The sequence below is a fragment of the Balearica regulorum genome, chromosome 8 (genome assembly GCF_011004875.1).
Source record: "Balearica regulorum gibbericeps isolate bBalReg1 chromosome 8, bBalReg1.pri, whole genome shotgun sequence".
Classification (NCBI taxonomy): domain Eukaryota; kingdom Metazoa; phylum Chordata; class Aves; order Gruiformes; family Gruidae; genus Balearica; species Balearica regulorum.
Window position 1 is genome coordinate 19,159,933 of NC_046191.1, and position 19,023 is coordinate 19,178,955.

The following is a 19,023-nucleotide window of genomic DNA, read 5'->3' on the forward strand; positions in this document are numbered from 1 at the left end:
AGATGTGCTTTTTTTCCTCAGTTATGTTATGCAGGAGTCTTGAACATCAAAGTTTACATATTTAATTTAGGACTTTATCAAACATGTTTTAGTATGTGCAAATTATAGATGTAGGTTTTTACATAAGGATTTATATCTTAGACACTTGTAATATTTGAATGATGGTTTATTCTCCAGTAATGTCAGAAGCAGCTTCTTTTTTTATTACCAGATATAAATGTGTGTGATTTAGATGTACTTTTTTTTTGGTCACATATAATAAATCTTCAGAAATTTATGTGTACTATAGGTGGTAGTGATGTAGAATAGATTTTGCAATATCTTCTTTCATATTTCAGAGTTGTAATTGATTGAGATAAATTCAGCTTGGAAAAAATAACTGCATAAATATGTTTTTTAATTACAGTCTTCGCTAACATCACGTCTCAAACTCTTTCATAGTATAGCTTTTGTAGTTGAGGCTTACCTGTGTGATAAAGCTGTATTTTTAATTTGCAAGTTTAAGCACATTTGGTGCAGATGTCTCTGAAGACAGTTTTTTTTAATCTGCTTAAGAATGGGATTAAGTTGTGTCAAAATAGTACTCTTAACATATCTAGGCATAAGTTAATATCATTTAGGTAACCCTAACATTTAGTTAAATTGGTACAATTTTCCTTATGTAAGTACTCTTTATTTTGCAAGTGCCATATTTATACTCATCTGTCTATATGCAACAAGTATTTCTATCAGTGAAAAATAGAACAAAGAAGTTATTATGAGTTGCATGGCAATAACTGATGATAAAGCATACATTTTGAATAAGTTCCTTGGAGTTAATGCTGTTTGTGGGTGTTGTGGTTGTGTTTTTTTTAATAGTTTATCTGACTCGAGAAAAAGGACTCGTACAGGAAGAACTTGGCCTGCTGCAATACCACATTTGAGAAGAAGAGGTCGCTTTCCACGAAAAGCACTTCAGACTCAAAATTCAGAAATTGTAAAAGATGATGAGAGCAAGGAAGATTACCAGTATGATGAACTCAATACAGAGATACTTAACAACTTAGCAGATCAGGAGTTACAGCTCAATCATCTAAAGAACTCAATTACTAGTTATTTTGGTGCAGCAGGTAGAATAGCTTGTGGGGAAAAATACCGTGTTTTGGCTCGTCGGGTGACACTTGATGGAAAGGTGCAGTATCTTGTGGAGTGGGAAGGAGCAACTGCATCCTGACTGTAGGACTGAACATTATGTTCACTGCACTGTCATCTGTAAGTACAGTTCATAATGCAGAGCCACAAGAGAAATGTGTCTTTAAATGTCTTTCTAAAAACAAAACAAAACCAGTTTAGCCTTAACATGTAATTGTTATCATTACAGCTCTTGTGATAAAGACTTATCTTTTTAAAATCTGATCTGAAACTTAAATTTTTTAATCTGAACATTGTTAGATTGTTTTAGGTTGGGATATTTTGGGTTACAATTGCTTAAAAATGTGCATGGTGTTTTTTAAAAAAAAGACATTTTCTAGAGAACATTCCATGGATACAGTTATTGTGATTTAGAGAAAATATTATGTAGATAGCACAAATCTTTGAAAAATTTTGGTTTGTTTTCTTACCCAAATGTTTGCAGAAATGTATTTCTATTTCAATACTTTCTAGATTTCATAAGTGCAGTGTATATAATGCCTACTGAAGACTGTAAAATACTGAAGTTTTCTTTGAAACAAAGTGTAAAAAAAAAAAAGAAAAATATATTGAGCCTGTAAATTGCTCTGTGACCAGACTTCATTGTCTTCTTAATATATTCTTTGTGTGTGTGCGTGTGCGCGTGTGTGTATATACATATGTATATATGCACACACATACTTGTGCGTGTATATATATGTGTGATTGTGACCTATGCAATACAAATTATGGGATTGGGCAGCTTCTGAGAATACATCCCATAATTCTTTTTTCAGGAATAGTTGCCAGTATTTACACAGCAGCATTTCTTCTCAGGCTTATTGGGTGCTGTTGCTTTCTATGTACTAAGGAAAAGTGTCAAAGCAGTGCAGTGTGTTCTGGCAATGGGTGCAGTCATTGATGTTCATATGCTCTAGGTAATATATTCCATTATTTTCCATGTGAATTAGCTGGTAAAAAAAATAATGCAGGATCTGAACATTTTGAAATTAACTCTACTAGAAATAACAATTTGAAAGTTATTGTGGCACACTGATTGTAAATTTTGTGTCCCAGTTATAAAATAAGTTCACAGGAGTCACACACAAGATTCCTAAATATCTGTAGAAACAGTCATATTTCGATAAACATAGTATAAATAAAGTGTATTATTGCACAGGGTCAACAGTTTGTTGCCATTTGAAGTAACATTACTGATTTTATTACAACATTACCTCTTTTGTTTTTATAAAATATACCAAGTTTTAAATTGATAAGTTTGTTTACTTGTTTTTTTTTTTTAAAAATAGTCTTTTGCCAGTATTAGATGTCTTTTCTTTGTCTGCTACTTTTGAGGGATTTTTAGCCAAAGAGTAAACAGAAGAATATTTTTAGTTTCGGTGGTTATTCACTGTACTGCATAAGGTTAGTTTTCTTAAATGCTTGCAATTTACCACCAAAATAAAATTATGTAACACTTACAAATGACAGAGTGGTTTAAAATGTACTGCCTGCGTTAGTACTTATTTATTCCATTGCATGATTATTTGAGTTTTTCTGCTCATCTTGAACATCGTGAAAAGGTGATTTTTGCTTTTTTTTTTCTGTCACCTTATAGCCAAAGGAAGCAGAAAAAGCTTTTTATCCTGTGCTTGGTTTATGGCTGGCCAGGTAATACTAGCTTTATAAAAATGCTAATTAAAAACTGCCACTTCTGTTTACCTTCACTAAAATATGTGGATTTTTCTTCACACCCTCAGCTATTAATTTAATGTTGCCTTGCTTATAGCTGCAATATTTTGATAACACAGCAACTTCATGTTAATTTTTGAATGTTTATATCTTGGGATAATGCAAAATGTAAAGCCTTTGTAACCTTACTCACACCATCTGTATCTGTCTTTATTGTTTCACTTTATCCAAGTCCTTTAATTCTAACTGAACACCAGCAGTATTTTTCATAAAGTTTCATTTAAAGATAAATATTGGAATGTACTTGGACTTCGGGGGGGGAGAAAATATTTGTCAAACTTAAGCTGTCCATAGACTTAACTATTGTGAATGTCATTGTTTCATTTTATTATGGTGGTTGACTTGACTCTGATGTTCAGTTTGTATTTTTGGAATTGCTTTTTTTTCTTAGAATTAAAAGACCAACATTAAATGTGTGTATTTTTTGAGAGAGAAGAATGAGTTTTGATTCTGTATTCTTGTGAACTACACAGTCGGTGGCATCCTCCCATCCATTGTTTCTCTATCTCTAGCTTTCCTCTTACTGTCCTGGAGACACTTGCCCTGCACATAGACACTAACTAGTGTTCTAGCTATGCTTGAGGGATGCTTTGTTACAAGATGTCATGTACTGGAAAATGCTGCAATAGTGCTGCTGAAGATACAGCTAGAGTAGTAATTAAAGCACACCTACAAATGCCTTTCTCTCATTTTATGTGAATGTCATTGTATGTAGTAATGGAGTGTCTAAAGGAAAAATACAAATGTTGCTGTACCTAATGATTTCATTTTGGTATGACTTGATCATTATATGTATGCATGTGTGTAAATATATGTAATTCAACTTTGTTGTGGTCACTGATTTAGAACCATTTCTATGTGTATCAGATTTAATATTTTTCCATTATATTATTTGTGTTACAGTAGTATTTAGGTAGGTGAAGCCTCTCTTGAGGCCATCCTAAAAATGTAAGTGTCACATGAACAAGACAGGAAAGAAAGAATGGCACATACTGGTCAGAATTGTAAAATAATTATCATAGCAAACTGCTTGTCAAATCATTGTTCTCAACAAAAACTTCAAGAGAATTTTGAATAAAACCCATGCTTTTCTGTGCGTAATAGACACTTTGAGTGAGATTTCAAAGGAATTTTGAAAAAATCTCTTGGGAGTGATAGGTGAAATGAAGGTCAATATTTTGACTTAACATGAAGACAGAAATAAACCAAAAAAGGCTTTGAAGGTGAAGACAGGTGGTTTGTTGTCTAGGGAGTGGGGGAAAGATAAATGGATAAACAGGAAAATGGTCATGTCTTTGGAACAGCCTACTAAAGTGATCTTTAGTGTTATATTTTAAAAGGAAACTGGTGAAATGAAATTGGAACATGCTGAGGCTGGAGATGGAGCAATAGTCAGAACACAGTGCTAAGGATGAACTGGACAGGAGCATCAGTTCTGTGCACATAGGGAAGAGGATGAATCTTGCAAATGCTGTGCAGGTAACATTTTAAAATTGTGTCACTTCCCTACTTGCCTCACATCTGCCTGAATGAAAACTAACACTGCAGTTAGGGGTATGATGGCAGAAAACAGTATTTTCTAGAAATGGAGAAAAGTATTTAGGATGGTGAGTTGTGTGTGATGCTGAACTTAAGTTGATGGCTAAACACCCATGTGGAGGTGTCAGATCTATCCTAGTTTGGTCAGAAAAACAGTAATACATTAGGAAAGAAATCAGAGTTGTCAACCTAAAGTTTGTAGAAAAGTTGATTTCTTTTTATTTCTCTTTTTTTGTAAATTGTATCATCTGTAGATGAGTTATAAAGAAGAGAAAGGCAGTGGAAAAGACTTTGGAGTCTCTGAAGAAAGTTGAAAGGGGAATGACCATCTTCTAGAAAAGATAGTGCAGTACAATAGGAAAGCAAAAGATGAGTACAAGTAGGAGCTGTGCACAGTCTAAGCATGAGCTTGGAATTTGCTTTTGCTAGTCTTCAATCATTCAGCAACAATGAAACAAGATTTTTATATTGTCATGATGTTTTTATCTGTTTGCATTTCTGAGTCCCGTAATGTTCCTCTCAGCTAACTCATCTCTGCTGTTTTTTAAATCAGACTTTTTCATATTCCAGCATTGAGATTCATATACCATAACATCAACAGTTCTTCAGATTTTCATTGATACCAAAATATATTGCCTTGCAGATACTAGCTTTTAAAATACAGCTGTAGCTCATACAGTTCTCTTCATATCATCTTCTAATCTGTTCATTGATATTAATTCACAAGTGTATTTTTTTCACATGTTCTAATTTATGTTTCCAGCTTCTGAATTTGACAATATTCTGTTCCCATTATTAGTTAGTTTGTGTTTGGCATTGACTGACTTCCATGTGATTTTGGTTTCCTAGTCTTCTGTTTACTTAATGTCCCATGTGGAAGCATTAACTTGCAATCTTGACGTCTGCAGTCTTACTCCAATAAGCTCATTTATTTCAAAACCTGCTTTATAGCAAGTAGGTAATTAATAGTTCTGTCTTACTCTAAATAAAGCTTATTCTTCTGTAAGCACCATTTCCAAGTACTTCATTTGTGCTCTGCCATTCCCTAACGAATACTTACAAAACTGTTGCTATTGCATTCTCGTGTTGTCATCCAATGTGATAGTTTATTGCTTTGCTATGTACGTGTTTCATTTATGAACATTACTAAGATTGCGCATTTTGCTTTTCACTTGCTTGCTCTAACTTGGCATTCATAACTTCACAAATTGGTTGCATGATAGTGTGGTTGCATGAGGTTGGAAAGCAGGAAGATAGTAAAATTCTAGAGATTGTCAACAATGGTTGGAAATTCAGAGAAAGGGAGACAATGAGCAATTGGAAAGATTTTCAGGCTGTTAAAATATAGTGGTAGCAGAAGGAAAAGGTGAGCCTGAAAAGGGGAAGAATATAAGATAGAACTAAGAATTTATCAAGATAACAATGCAGAGTTCCTTGGTTAGGGAAAATGATGCTTTTTGCACAAAATCCACACTTGGAATTGTTCTCTCTGACAAACTGACTAGGGAGGCTAGCTGGCTTGTGGCAGAAAAGTATGTATAAACGCATGTAATATGTATACTTATGTGCAGAAGTACACAAGTCTGAGAAATACAATGAGAAACTCTTGAATGGATTTAATTACAATGGGAATTTATTATTTTTAAAGAAGTCTTTCAGTAGGCTGTGAAATGCTTATTAAAAAGACAGCCTTTAATGTACTGTTAAAAAAAAAAAGGTTTTTTTTTTTTTAACAAATTGGTAACTTCAATCCTTGCTTCCTTTCCTCCCATGCTTTTTCTTCTCTGCTTGTGGTGATGAGCCCAGGTATCATAGTTTCTCACCTGCCCAGCAGTCATTCAGAGGTAAGTGCTGAAGCTTTAGAATGGGAACTCCTATTTGTTGGCCACTTGGTGCCTGAGCCTGCTTCCTTTTTCCCAGTCCTATGGTGTCATCCTGTGGGAGAGAAGTGACTGGAATGAATGATTTCAGGAAAGGCAATGTAAGTGAATGATGGCTGAAGCACACTCAGGGCTTTGGAGGAGGAGTGGGATGGGCTCTGGTTCTGCCCTTTTCTTGTCTGTCCAGAGAACGTAATCAAGAATCTTCTCATTAACTGTTTGGAGCTGGGTTTGATTAAACAGTCAGAAGCATTTTGTATGGACAGTCATGGGTATCTTTGACCTGACTTTTTTTTTAACCACTCCCTGATAATCCTTCAGCATAATAGAAAAATTACTTTAATTAGATGGTTAATGTCAGATCCTTTAAAGTTGAAACAAAGATACAACTATCTTTTAGAACTTTTCTCTTAGCAACTCTATGCCTGCCTTGCACGCCTGTAGTCCAATTTGACAGGTAGCAGAGAGTGATGAATCATAGAATAGTTTGGGTTGGAAGGGACTTCAAAGATCATCTAGTTCCAACCCCCCTGCCATGGGCAGGGACACCCTCCACTAAACCAGGTTGCCCAAAGCCCCATCCAACCTGGTCTTGAACACTTCCAGGGAGGGGGCATCCACAGCTTCTCTGGGCAACCTGTTCTAGTGCCTCACCACCCTCACAGTAAAGGATTTCTTTCTAGCATCTAATCTACATCTATCTTCCTTCAGCTTCAGGCCATTCCCCCTTGTCCTATCACTCCATGCCCTTGTAAACAGTCCCTCTCCAGCTTTCTTGTAGGCCTCTTTAGGTACTGCAAGGCTGCTCTAAGGTCTCCCTGGAGCCTTCTCTTCTCCAGGCTGAACAACCCCAACTGTCTCAGCCTGTCCTCATAGGAGAGGTGCTCCAGCCCTCTGATCATCTTTGTGGTCCTCCTCTGGGCATGCTCCCACAGGTCCATGTTCACTCCAACAAGTCCATTTAACGAAGGATATCTTGTTTCCAGAAACTTTGTATACACTAAGGGAAGAAAGGGATTTGTGAGCTGTGTGGGTTCCAAGTCTCGTTTACTGTCCTCAACTACTGCAATTGAGCATGAGTTGATGTAATTCATTAATTCAGATGCTTCTGGTGAAACTTCAGCAGTGTAGGTGTGTTCACTATTAACTTCTTTGTTATTTTTATTATTACCGTTTTATCTTTACCTGTGATAAAAATTAACAGTTGCCTTAAGTAAATTGTTGGTTTTGAAAACAAAATTATACAATAATGCAGATTAGCTTTTGATCTGCTCTGCAACAATTTACAAATACAGTGCTTACTCACCTCTGTACTAGCATTCCTCCTGTATGAATAGTGAGTTTCTGTGAGAGGGTACTGCTGGAGCAGGGGGAAAGCATGGAAAGGAAGGGCTTAACATAAACCATTTTTCAGCAATAACTAAGAGTTGTATGTCTCCTGTCTGCACCAAAAGTTGGAAAATTTTACAATGAATCAATCTTAAAGAGAATTGTTCTTTGAAACTAGGGAAGGCATAGGAACTGTTCATTGTTAAAGACATCAGATATAGCTCAATCTACTTAATTCCAGGCTGTCTTAACTAACTGTTGGGACAGATTGCCTTGTAAATATTCATTTTAAAAATACTCAGGAAAGGAAAAAAAAAATTGCTGTGGCTGGTTGTATACAGTTTTTAACAAGGTAGTCTTAGTACTGTACCATGCAGTCATAGACTCTGAGGCTAGTCCGGCAACCTTGTAACTAAGCTGAGTTAATCGAGGAAGTGCTGTGCTGCCAAGTGTGAGAGAAGCAGTGGAGATGTGCCAGGCTGAGGTACAGGACTGTTGTGTTGTACATAGGAAGAAGTTAAGGCAGAAGGTGTCATTTCTCACAGCACTCACTTTGAGAGACCAGGAAAGGGCACTTTTGCTTATATTTCTCATGTCTTTGTCCAAAATTGCTTTTGATAGTTTTCACTGTGCATGTACCTCTTCAAGTCAAACAGCTATTCCTTCTACTGTTAATTGCCTACTCTGGCAACATAATGTTGTACCTTAGTATTTTACCATACCTACTTCATCAATTCAAAACAGTACAAAAAGGAAGTTCCTGTTTCATTATTTGAACAATGTGGTTAGCAGGCTTCCGGACAGGCCCAGGCTTCTCAGGAGTCTTATGAAACCATAAACAAGCTTGGATTTTTCATGTATGTTATTTGATTTTGCTGAGAAAACTGCTCCAAAATTTTCAGCTTTTAGTTTCATGACCTTGTGTATTCCCTCATGCATACTGTGAAATTATTACGTATTAATAACTAATAGTAATTTATTATGGAATTGTTAACTGCTACAGCTTGATATTCTGTGATACTACTTTCCTGTTTTCCTTCTATTTTTTCCTTAGGTGTTTTTAATATGTTGACTATGCCTAATCAGATATGCAAATACTCCTTTCGTGAAATTGTTTCTTTAGAGGAGGAAAATGTAAGAATTAATGGAAGCATTCAACAGGTCATCAGATAATGCTGCTGAAAAATACCTTTAGGCTTTTTAATTCTTATAGTTTCATATGACTTAGGTCCTGCTGTTAATTGGAAACACATAAACGTGAATACAAGTTTGAAAAACAGATCAAGACAAAGTACCTTCTGTAAAATCCTTTCTAAAAAGGGTTTGTGAAGACAAGTGGCCATTGGGTTAGAGCACTGAAGTGGGGTGGTTTTTTTTTCTAGTTCAAGTGTAATTTTGATGCTGTCTTGCTGTTGTATCATAAGCTTACACATTCCCATAATCTGTTCCTTGAGATATTTCCTCTCTTTTTTTGTTTGAGGTGAGAAATTTGGGGCTTGGTTAGTTACTAAGAAATACTCAACTAGAAAAATAGTTTCCCAAAGTTACAGGTGCTGATTTAATACCAAGCTCTCTTGACTTAGGCTGGCCTGAGATTCTTACTGTCCCTTGCTTTGAACACAGAACTTTACTAATCTCAGTAAAGTATTATTGATCTCTACTATGATTTTGCACAAGACTGTACCTACTTTTCTTCCTTCTCCTAACCTTATTGCCTGCATAACTGGAAGTTATGCTGGGGTATGTGCGTGTGTAATAAACTGCAGGTACAATATGAAAGTGAGTATTAAGGTGCAAATGTTGGGGGGAAAAAACCCCAGTCACACCTGATATGCATCTGATGACAGAAACTACATTTAGTTTTGAAGTTACAAAGATCAGAGGTTGGTGTCATTCTGATCTGATGCCTATGTAAATCCTAAGCTTTTTGCACTGAAAGTTGATTTTGGTTACAGAACAGAATTTGAACGCTGCATGTTGGAAGAAATGAAAAAGCTGCATTACTAAAAACTTCTTGTTACCTTAGCATCCTTGATCTTTTGCAGCATTCAGGGTAAAGCATTCTTCATTATAAAACAAGGAACACAAACACAGGTTTAAACTTTAATTTATTGAAAACCTCAGTTTGCATAATTTTACTCAACATCTGCAAGTCTTAAAACATTTAGTTCTGAATTAAAAGTCCATTAAGAAAAATTCAGATTTATATTCTCCTTTGTAAATTTTATATAATCAAAAGCAATCTACTCATCAAAATCCAAACGAAATTTTGTTTAGCTGCAAGTTTAAATGCCAGATCCTTCACCTATGATAAACATATTCCAGCTGCCAAAGTCAAAGCAGTTACCTTTATTCTGTTTCATTTTCTATAATGAACCTTGAATGGGGAGAAAATACAGTTAGAGCTTAGTTGCATAATAATAATTTCTTCCAGATGAACTCTGCTGACAATTGTTGCATTATTTTCCTTCTACCAGAGACTGCTATTTGTAATTGGAGAAAGTGCTGCAATTCAGTCTTGTGTCTTTGATCAGAGAAGTCTGCATTCATAAGCAGCTTAAGCTAGTAAGCCATGTTGTTTCACCACTGGATGTATAATCATGGTCAGAAGGAACCTAATCCCTTGAGGTGCCCTTGGCAAACTTGGCAGAGCTCATCTGCTGGAAGTCTAGGCTGAAATCTAGAATCTAGTAGCTTTGAAGTAAGAGGTAGATGTCTTTTAGTCACAGCTTCACAGAGCTGGTTCAACATTTTGCAGATGGTTTGTAGGATCACACTCATAGTGATGCAAGTGAACACAGATCTCCCCTTTTAGCAAAGGGGGCAGAGCCCTACGAATCTTATTTGCCTGTCCTAAAGGGACCTGATCAAAACCTTGGAAGTTGACTTCAGTGAGCCTTGGCTTATGCCCTGATGTCGACATGTGGTATATTGGTACTAGGAGATGTACGGGGAAATGGCAGAAAAAATATTTGCCACTCTAGCAGAAAGAATGAATTTTTTTCCTGACTTTGTCCTGATCACAGAAATAAGATTTTTAATTCCAGCAGTTTAGAACAGAAAGCATCATGCGGAAAAAGATATGCAGAATCCTAAAGGAAAACAATCTTATTTTGGACACAGCTTTGCAGAAAGAAAAAGTAGCTCAACAGCCTTTGGGGCCCTCTATAACAAGTTCAGTAAGGAATAATACTTTTGCTTATAAAAGCTATTTAGAAATATTATTGCTAGGACCCATTGTCTGCAGTTGAAGCTGAAGTGCTGTTTCTATGTATTCTAGTCCTTGCTAGCATCTGCTTCATTTGAACAAAGTGTTTCTTCATGCATCCATTGACCCTCTTTCATCTCTGTAAAATTTTTAATCACAGAAAATCTCAACAGTTGCAATTCTTCTGTTCAAACCCAGATGACACAACATCAGGCACAATACTAATACATACACTTTTTAAAAACACTTTTAAAAAATCTTTTTAAGAAAGTGTTTTTTAAAAACACTTTTGTGATGAAATATACTTTAACACATTTATACAGGAAATTTCAGTGACTTGGCATACTGTAAAAATGACTAACTTTGAACTATTAAAAAAGTTAATTCTTATGCAGCAGGGGTTTTTGGCAAAAATTCTCCATACCCTCATTACACTGTTAAAAGCCACTTCATCTAGAAATTAAAAATTACTGATTTGAGGATAGCTTTGCCTTAATTAAGTGATATTACATATTCAGTTGATCCTAAAATTTGAAGCCTGTACTTATTGCTCATGTAATTCATACCTTACTCATAAATAGCTAGATTTAGAAACACTACTCATATGAACTGAGTGTACTTACACAGCTAAAAGACAGGTGAGGGTTAGCAAAAAGGGAAAGTTTAGGTGCACAGCTTTGGTTTTTCATGCCTATGTAAGTCAGCCTATTAAATGCTACATTAACCATAGATGGTAGTAGACAAAACCTAAAAAAATTGGCAAATAAGAGCGATTTTGAGAATGTTACAGGAATGTTTTCACATACTGTGACACACCCCCCCTTTACTAAAGGGAAAGAATAATATGAGAAATTACCTCTTGAAAATTATCTATTACATGAAATTACAGTAAAAAAGTTTGCAAACCATACTTCAAGGTGCGTGTGTGCATTTGTTTATACCATGTAGTCACTTGTCTCTCGAATCTCATGTAACAGCCAAAAAGGAAAACAGGGTTGTACAACTACAGGACAGAGATTTATGAACAGGAATTGTACCTATTTTCTCCTTTTCAACAGTAACTCAATTTCACATTGATGATGTTTTTTTTAAAGTGCTAATATTAAATCACCTGTATATAGAAAAAGTTCTTATTTTGTTCTCACAACGTTAGCCCAGTTTCTCCATTATACTGTACAACAAAAGCTGAAGATTTTTGAAAACACCTAACTTTGAAGATAGATGACAGTAACTACAGGCTACCCCTGTGGGCCCCAATCCTGTAAACACTTAGGCACATATGTAAATTCACTCAGTGTTTAACAGCAAGTAAACCAATGTCTAAGTTACCATTTGAAGTTTTATGTGAACATGAAAAAAAGGACAGTATTAACATTACTTTGCATATGCACCAAGGATCCTGTGCACAAGTTAATCATTAACAATCATTAACAAATGCTACAAGTACAAAAAAAAAAAGTAGTAGCACTTGGAAAAGTGGAAGGGCTTGGTGCAAGGCATTCTGTTCATGTTTAAAAAAAAAAAAACCAAACCAAAGACCACCACCAAACAACAATCAAAAAGTCCAACATGAATTGAAAACCTGATGTCTAGTGCCTGTTCAAAAGAATCTGAAAGGTCATGTTTGTTTTTTTCTTTAGTAGTTTATTGCTTCCCCTCTCCCCCATATGTGTTAAATTGTTATGATCATACTGAATATTAAGTTCTACTTTTCCTCTTATCTTCAAAGAGACTTTTCAACATGTAAACCTGAAGAGCTGATACCACCACCATTACTCCCAAGTTGACCATGGACCAGAAATTCACTCTGTCGAAGTTGCTTTCTTGTATATTTCGGTCACGAGCCTCAAATGCTCTGAGCAGGGTCTGAATCTGGACACTTTTGCTTAATCTGGCTTTGACACTGTTGATGGATTCCTGGCATGTAACAGAAGAGTGGTTTTAGAAGAAAAAAGAATACCTGAATTCAATTTATAGCTTGCAACACATAAAATATTAATACTGCAATACCACCTGTAATTTAATTTCTTGCCAAGTAGACAGTTAATTTCACTTTAAAATATATACCTCATCACAAAGTTTTAATTTGTCTAGCCTATTTATTGTATATCACCTAAAAAGGCTTAATTAACATAGCATTAAGGTTCTATAGTAACTTGGGTTTTCCATTTTATACAGGCAGGCTAGGGAGGTGAGAGACAAAACAAACCTAAAATCATTTTTTTTAATATCCAGTGTATCTTGGGGAACTTTGATTCCAGGTATTCAGAGAAGTAAGAAGCAGTGATCTCTACAAAACTAGTCTCAAAACATATTATGTAGTAGCAGACAAATGTAGGTTTTTTTTCTGCTGGATAATCAATTTAAGGCACTTTTTAATACAAACTACCATCAGGACTATAGCTGTAGCAAAACCATAGTAGTACATTAATGTTATATTCCTATCTTCTTTTTATGTTTTCACTGTAGTAGCTATAAACTGCTGCTTTGATACTAAAGCAGAATTTTGACAATAAATTATGAATAGGACAAGTGGAGGTCCTGTAAAGGACACACGTGTCTCAGGGAACCAGAGGAAGTACATGAACCCTCTGGCCATAACAGCAGCAGCTCAAGATCCACTCCTTATTCTGCATTTACAAAGTAAACACTGGTTCTGTAATCTGTTGAAGTTTCTTCTACAACATAATACATAGTCACAACCTAAAAGCTAATCTCATCAAGTGCTGATTTATGTCCTTGATATGAGACCCTGAAGTAACTTTTAATGAGAAGAGTAATGTGTGCAGTAACAGGAAGCTATAAACTAAAAAAATAATTAAACCCAGTAGTAACACTTTCTCCATAGACATTTTCTCTGTTGCGTATTTAACAAATATTTCAAGAGAGCTATTTTTGAGAGCCAAACAATTTTATGATGATATTAAAGTTCATATGTTACATAACAAGGAACATCAACACCACAAGAGAGCTTTAAAAATAAGACAGAATTCCCCATTTTCCCCAGCAAATACGTTATCTTTAAAAAGTTAAACTACTAAGTGTTTATGTAAGTCCTCACAGAACTTGCAAGTAAAGTAATAACTTGACTAAGTAAACAATGGCATCAAATACAAATATTAACTTTACAAAAATTACCTACTTTATAAGATCTGCATTTCTTTTTCTTCGGGAAGAGATACCAGTATGTACACAAGTAGGTATCAAATCTATTCAAGTATTGCTTGTGATTAGCGTGAGAGGGATTTTCATCACAATTTCCCCTATAAACTTTGTTTTTTCTAATTGTCTCGATTGCCAACTTTAAAGATCTGGCCAGCTTTTCAGATTCCATGTTTGGTTTTAAGTATTGAAAAGTGTATTGTACACCTATAAAAGATCTTAAACATTGAGTTTGTTTTGTTGTTTAAAAATCTGAATTTTGTTTATTGCAATAAATAGAATACCAACGATGTCATTCTCTACACCAGTGTATTCAGTAAGTGTTTGTGGACGTTGGTTTACTTCTTTTTTTAAAGATACCTATTGTCTGTAGCTATGAGGAAACAATGGCTTACTGCACCCTAGCAAACACTAAGAACAGTGGTACAGAAACACCAAACAATCCTCTACATATTAAAAAGCTTTTAGTCTTTATCCTACACCAAATAGGGTCAGCGTACAGTTTAAGCAAACATTACCATTCATAAAATGTCTGCAAAGGTGAATCTGCAGTGTAGTACAGATTAACTCATGTCCACTAGGTTGAAAAGATGAAATAAAATTTTGGGGGGAAACCTAATAAAGTAATACATAAATTACTGTAGAAATATTAATCCATACATTGGTTGGGGCACTTCTGCAAAGATGGGAAGAAGAGGCTAACACAGTACTTTATTTTCAAATACTGACAAAAATCTATGCAGTGAGTCCAACTACGTTATTGGGATTAAGCAATACGTTTATACTATAAATATTCATTTCATTGTTGCTAAGGAAAAATGCCCCATTTTATCAGTAGGAAGAACAGAAGCTGAATTTGAAACGGAGTGACTGAGAGCTAGGCAGTTTCTTCTTGCTGATTAAGTATCTATTCAGAAAATACTCGCAAGCTTCTGCGTGGAAGCAAGAGATCCATGGTGCTAGGCTTCGTGTATCAGTAAAAGCAATATATGGAACTGGAATAGCTTCCAGGATGATGCACCAGACCAAGGCAGAATGCCTAAATGACATGGAGGTTTTATTCTGAATGTTCTTAGATTGAAAATAATTAAAGATGAAATACTAACCAGAATGTCTTCCAATTTCATATCTAGGAGATCTGTGCCTGTAACGTACTTCTTCCAGTCTTCCTGATCTTGTCCGTCTTCTCCCATATTGTCCAGGATCAGTTCAAAGAAAATCACCTTTTCAGAAATAGTACTGAATGTGTTGTCAAAGCAGAACATGTAATCCCCATCTTCTGTTTCCACCCTGTGCGTATAAGCAAAATGTCATTAAATTAGCTACGCCTTTTGTGCTGGTTCTCAAAAAATGAGGTTTTGCAAGCAAACTTTCCTCTTTAAGATTGACGATCATGCACTTAAAAATAACTGAATATGCTTTTTATATAAAAATAAGACCTCTAAAGACGTGCTACTGATTGCACAGTCACAGCAAAACAATTCCACTGACTCTAAAAGCTTAAAATTATAAAGATGCAGCTTACTTTCATTTTCATTTATTAGGATTTTGAATCATTGTTAATCATTACAAAAAAAGCTATAGTGTGAGTGGAATTCTTATACTCTATAGAAAATGACAATAATTACTACATATTTTCATAAAAAGACTGGAAAAATAGGGCATTTTTCAGCTTATTATTTACATGACTGACAAGATCTTTTGATATTAGATGTAGAGACCTTTTTCAACTCCACAATCTTTTTTTTTCCCCCCTGACCGTTAACAGCTATCATTAAAACCAAAATATCCTTCACTTCATGTTAAGATTGATGTAAAAAGCATTCAGTCTTTATAAAAAGGTAATTAGTATTCTCAAACTGTCCTATTAGAAAGTCTTTTTTAATACTAAGGAATAAAAAGTACTCAGCCTTTATTTTAATTATATTTATTAAAGAAACCAGAAAAGTACTTTATGTAACACTTCTAGGTTTGAAGATTTTAAACTTACGTATGAACTCCATCTGATTTTCTTTCATCAAAAACTAGAGTTTCACCTTTTGGAGACAGTAGATGAAAATCAACGTCTAATCCTGCTCCATCTAGAACCTGTGCAACAAAGAAAAAAACCACTCCAACCAGTGGAATTCCTGTTTGCGTTGCTGATGGCAACATTTTTAGGGAAGGAAAACATTTCTAGGTAAGGGAACTGACGCAGAATCTGAAAGCTGAATCTGTCTGTATGACTTCACACCAACTTAACTGGAAACAGATTAAAAACTGGTTGAACCCAAAAGCATTTTAGCTACTTCAAATCTTAAACTAAATATGATCTAATCGTGCTAGGCTGGGCTTACAGTGAACCTTTCCCTAATTGCTTTTAAGAATGCATGCAATTTTATCAATGGGCAGGGTTAGACAACCTGTAAGAACACCAACAGATGGCTAAATCAAGCATTTCTGTGGCACACATCATTGATGGGCAAGTACCAGCACTAGTTCAGTGGTAGAAAAGAAAATTTGTAACAAAGATCTATCACTTTTATGTATATTTGTACAACACCACAATATATGCAATGTCATCCTTAAGATCTCTTTGTTGGGTGAATTAACAGTGTAGAAGATGGGACTAGTTTCTTATGCCAATCAAAGCTGTACCACAGACCTTCTTACCTTTTAATGCAGATTTAAGGTTTGAATTCTCCCAGGGCATTCTCATTTCCCAAAGGCAGAATGAATTGAAGGCATTTAGTTTTCTAAGCTCCTAAGTGTATGCAGCATTACAAAGCTGTGCTGCTTTAACTGCATAATATGGCTACAGTTATATCACCACATCTGTTGCGTTGTAGAAATTCTCTATAGGGAAGGTAGTAACTGCATAAGGGGGCAGAAAGGGATCATTTTTATGACGTTACTTAGGTCCACGCTAGGGGATTTTTTTTTATTTGCTTGCTTTCAGTTAGCTATTTGAGTATAGCAGTCTGCTCCTACTGAAATTGAGGGCAAAGTTTACACTGACAAAGTGACACTGGAGACTTACCAAATAAAAGAGAAAGAACGAAGAAAATTAGTAGCTAACAGCTGATCAAATTAAAAATCAAACATAATGATATACCTTTAGGGCTATGACATAATCTAAACACCCGGAACAAAACCTTGTATCAGCATAGTATTTATGGCATTATGTCTTTGGAGCATGACCTGCATTCTTAAATACGTTAAATATTCCTATGCTTTAACCACTAACAGTTCAGGATAATTAAGTACAAAATAAATCTATTTCCAATAACATACAGAACTCCTTTTCTACACAAAAAAATAGAACGATGAATTGTTACTGTTAGCAGTAGTGCTGAGAAATTTATGCCTGAGTAGAAATAAAGTCACTGTTGTATACATTTGTTCTAAAATATTTACTTTAATTATGATTAAAATAAAATCCTACTTGGTCAGCGCAAAATAAACTTCTGTTTTGCTTAAACAGGGCTCTGAACAAAGCTTCAACACCTCAATCTTTCATTCTTGTTCAGTTCTGCTTGGAACAATAATTAGAAAATAATCAGGAATTTCAGCTTTCTATTTTTAGTTGGGAAGCGGGGAGGAAAAAGACGAGAGGGTGGAGAGAGGCAGATCCCAGCCAATGCTGGGGCACAGTAGCAGGGTGGCAAAATAGTGACTACCTCACAGTGCCTGTTCTACTGAAAAAAAGTCTTTATTTTAAGGTGGGGGGGGGAAGCCAAGATCTTTCCCAGAAGTATCTGGGGAGCTCAACTCTTCCCAAGAAGGGTATCAGGACCTTAATGTTAGTCTAGTTCAATAAGACTGGTTTTGAAAAACATTCATCATTGAGATAAAAGGTATTTAATATCAACACAAAGATAGGTAAGCGAGGGTTTTGTGCATCAGCAACAATTTTGTTTATGCTTTAGAGGTACTACACAAGGTCACAGCCATTAATTTTCTACATTTTCGCCCTGTTAAAGGATGACAACTTGAGATCTTGTAAACTAAAATAATAAATTATTAGAATAATTAAAAAACGTTGTAAAAGTATTTTTCCTCCCGAAGATACAGCTTTCAATAGCGTGCAGTTCCAACGTGCGTTTGTGGGCGCGCTACACCATGCCAGCAGAGCCCGGCAGGGCGGCGGCGAGCCGCAGGCAGGGCGCACGCCCGAACCGGGATGTGCGGGCAGCGGGGCGCCCTCCTGCCGCCGCAGCTTGCTGGGGAAGGCCGGCGGGGTCACCCGGGCCGCCGCTTGGAGAAGGGCACCGGGATCTCGCTGCCTCCCTAAGCGCTGCCCGTTCGCAGGGCCGCGTTGGCGGAGGACCGCGAGGCGGCTCCAGCCGCGGCCTGGGCGAGGGGCGAGGAACCCCCGGGAAGGCGAGAACGAGCTCCCGGCAGCAGAGGCGGGCGGTGCCGCCGCCGGTGGAGCCTCGCCTGCGTAACCGGCAGCCGAACCGCTCAGCGCCGCCCACGGCCCAGCGGAAGGCAGCGACGCCGCCGCGGCAGGATGCGGGACTACCCGGCTCCCTTCCGACCTACCCCGCGGGGAGGCCCCTCACCCTCCCGGGGCGGCCTCGGCCCGCCCCGCAGCCGCGCCGCCCTGCCCGACCTGGTACTCGAGCTCCAGCGAGGCCTCCTTGCGCATGGGCTGGTAGAAGCACTCCTTGCGGCCAGCGGGAAGCGTGAAGGTGAAGTCGCTGTCCAGGGAGGGGCTGAACTCGGCGGCGCCGGGCGGCGGCAGGAGCAGCACGAAGCACGCGAGCAGCAGCCGGGGCCACGGCCACGGCCCCATGCCGGCCACGCGCCGCTCCCTCCCTACGCGGAGCCCACCCGCCGCCGCGAAGTGAGGGGCGGGGCCGGGACCCGCCCCCGGGAGCCCGCCCCACCCCTCGCGCCGCTTCCCCAATCGCAGCCACCGCAGCGCAGCTCTCCACCCGCCCACAGTGCACCGCGGCAGAGACATGCGATAGGTCGGTTTTACCTCCGCTCGAGACGCGCTTCCCCCCTCCCAGGTACAGG

At 37.2% G+C, this 19,023-nt stretch overlaps 2 protein-coding genes across 6 annotated transcripts in view; one reads left to right on the plus strand and one right to left on the minus strand.

The window, feature by feature from the left end:
• The window catches only part of MTF2 (metal response element binding transcription factor 2), a 43,353-nt gene extending 40,907 nt beyond the window's left edge, over positions 1 to 2,446 (plus strand). For all 5 annotated transcript variants that reach the window (XM_075759933.1, XM_075759934.1, XM_075759936.1 and 2 more), the window contains one exon: positions 859 to 2,446. In XM_075759933.1, the coding sequence (XP_075616048.1) occupies positions 859 to 1,213 (355 nt within the window). In that variant the 3' untranslated portion in view covers positions 1,214 to 2,446. The remainder of the gene's footprint in view (positions 1 to 858) is intronic.
• Positions 2,447 to 9,740: 7,294 nt separating this feature from the next.
• Positions 9,741 to 18,883, minus strand: TMED5 (transmembrane p24 trafficking protein 5). The gene is made up of 4 exons (XM_075759938.1): positions 18,614 to 18,883; positions 16,010 to 16,107; positions 15,126 to 15,309; positions 9,741 to 12,774 (listed from the first exon to the last, which is right to left on the minus strand). Exons 1-4 carry the CDS (start codon positions 18,794 to 18,796, stop codon positions 12,556 to 12,558), a joined length of 684 nt encoding a protein of 227 aa, XP_075616053.1. The 5' UTR covers positions 18,797 to 18,883; the 3' UTR covers positions 9,741 to 12,555.
• Positions 18,884 to 19,023: the final 140 nt, after the last annotated feature.

Excerpts from the sequence above, each read along its gene's own strand:
- TMED5 (XM_075759938.1), bottom strand. The coding sequence starts at position 18,796 with ATGGGGCCGTGGCCGTGGCCCCGGCTGCTGCTCGCGTGCTTCGTGCTG. Across the intron at positions 15,310-16,009 it reads AAATCAGATGGAGTTCATAC|GGTGGAAACAGAAGATGGGG; the intron begins GTAAGTTTAAAA and ends TTATACGCACAG. Across the intron at positions 12,775-15,125 it reads TGAAATTGGAAGACATTCTG|GAATCCATCAACAGTGTCAA; the intron begins GTTAGTATTTCA and ends GTTACATGCCAG.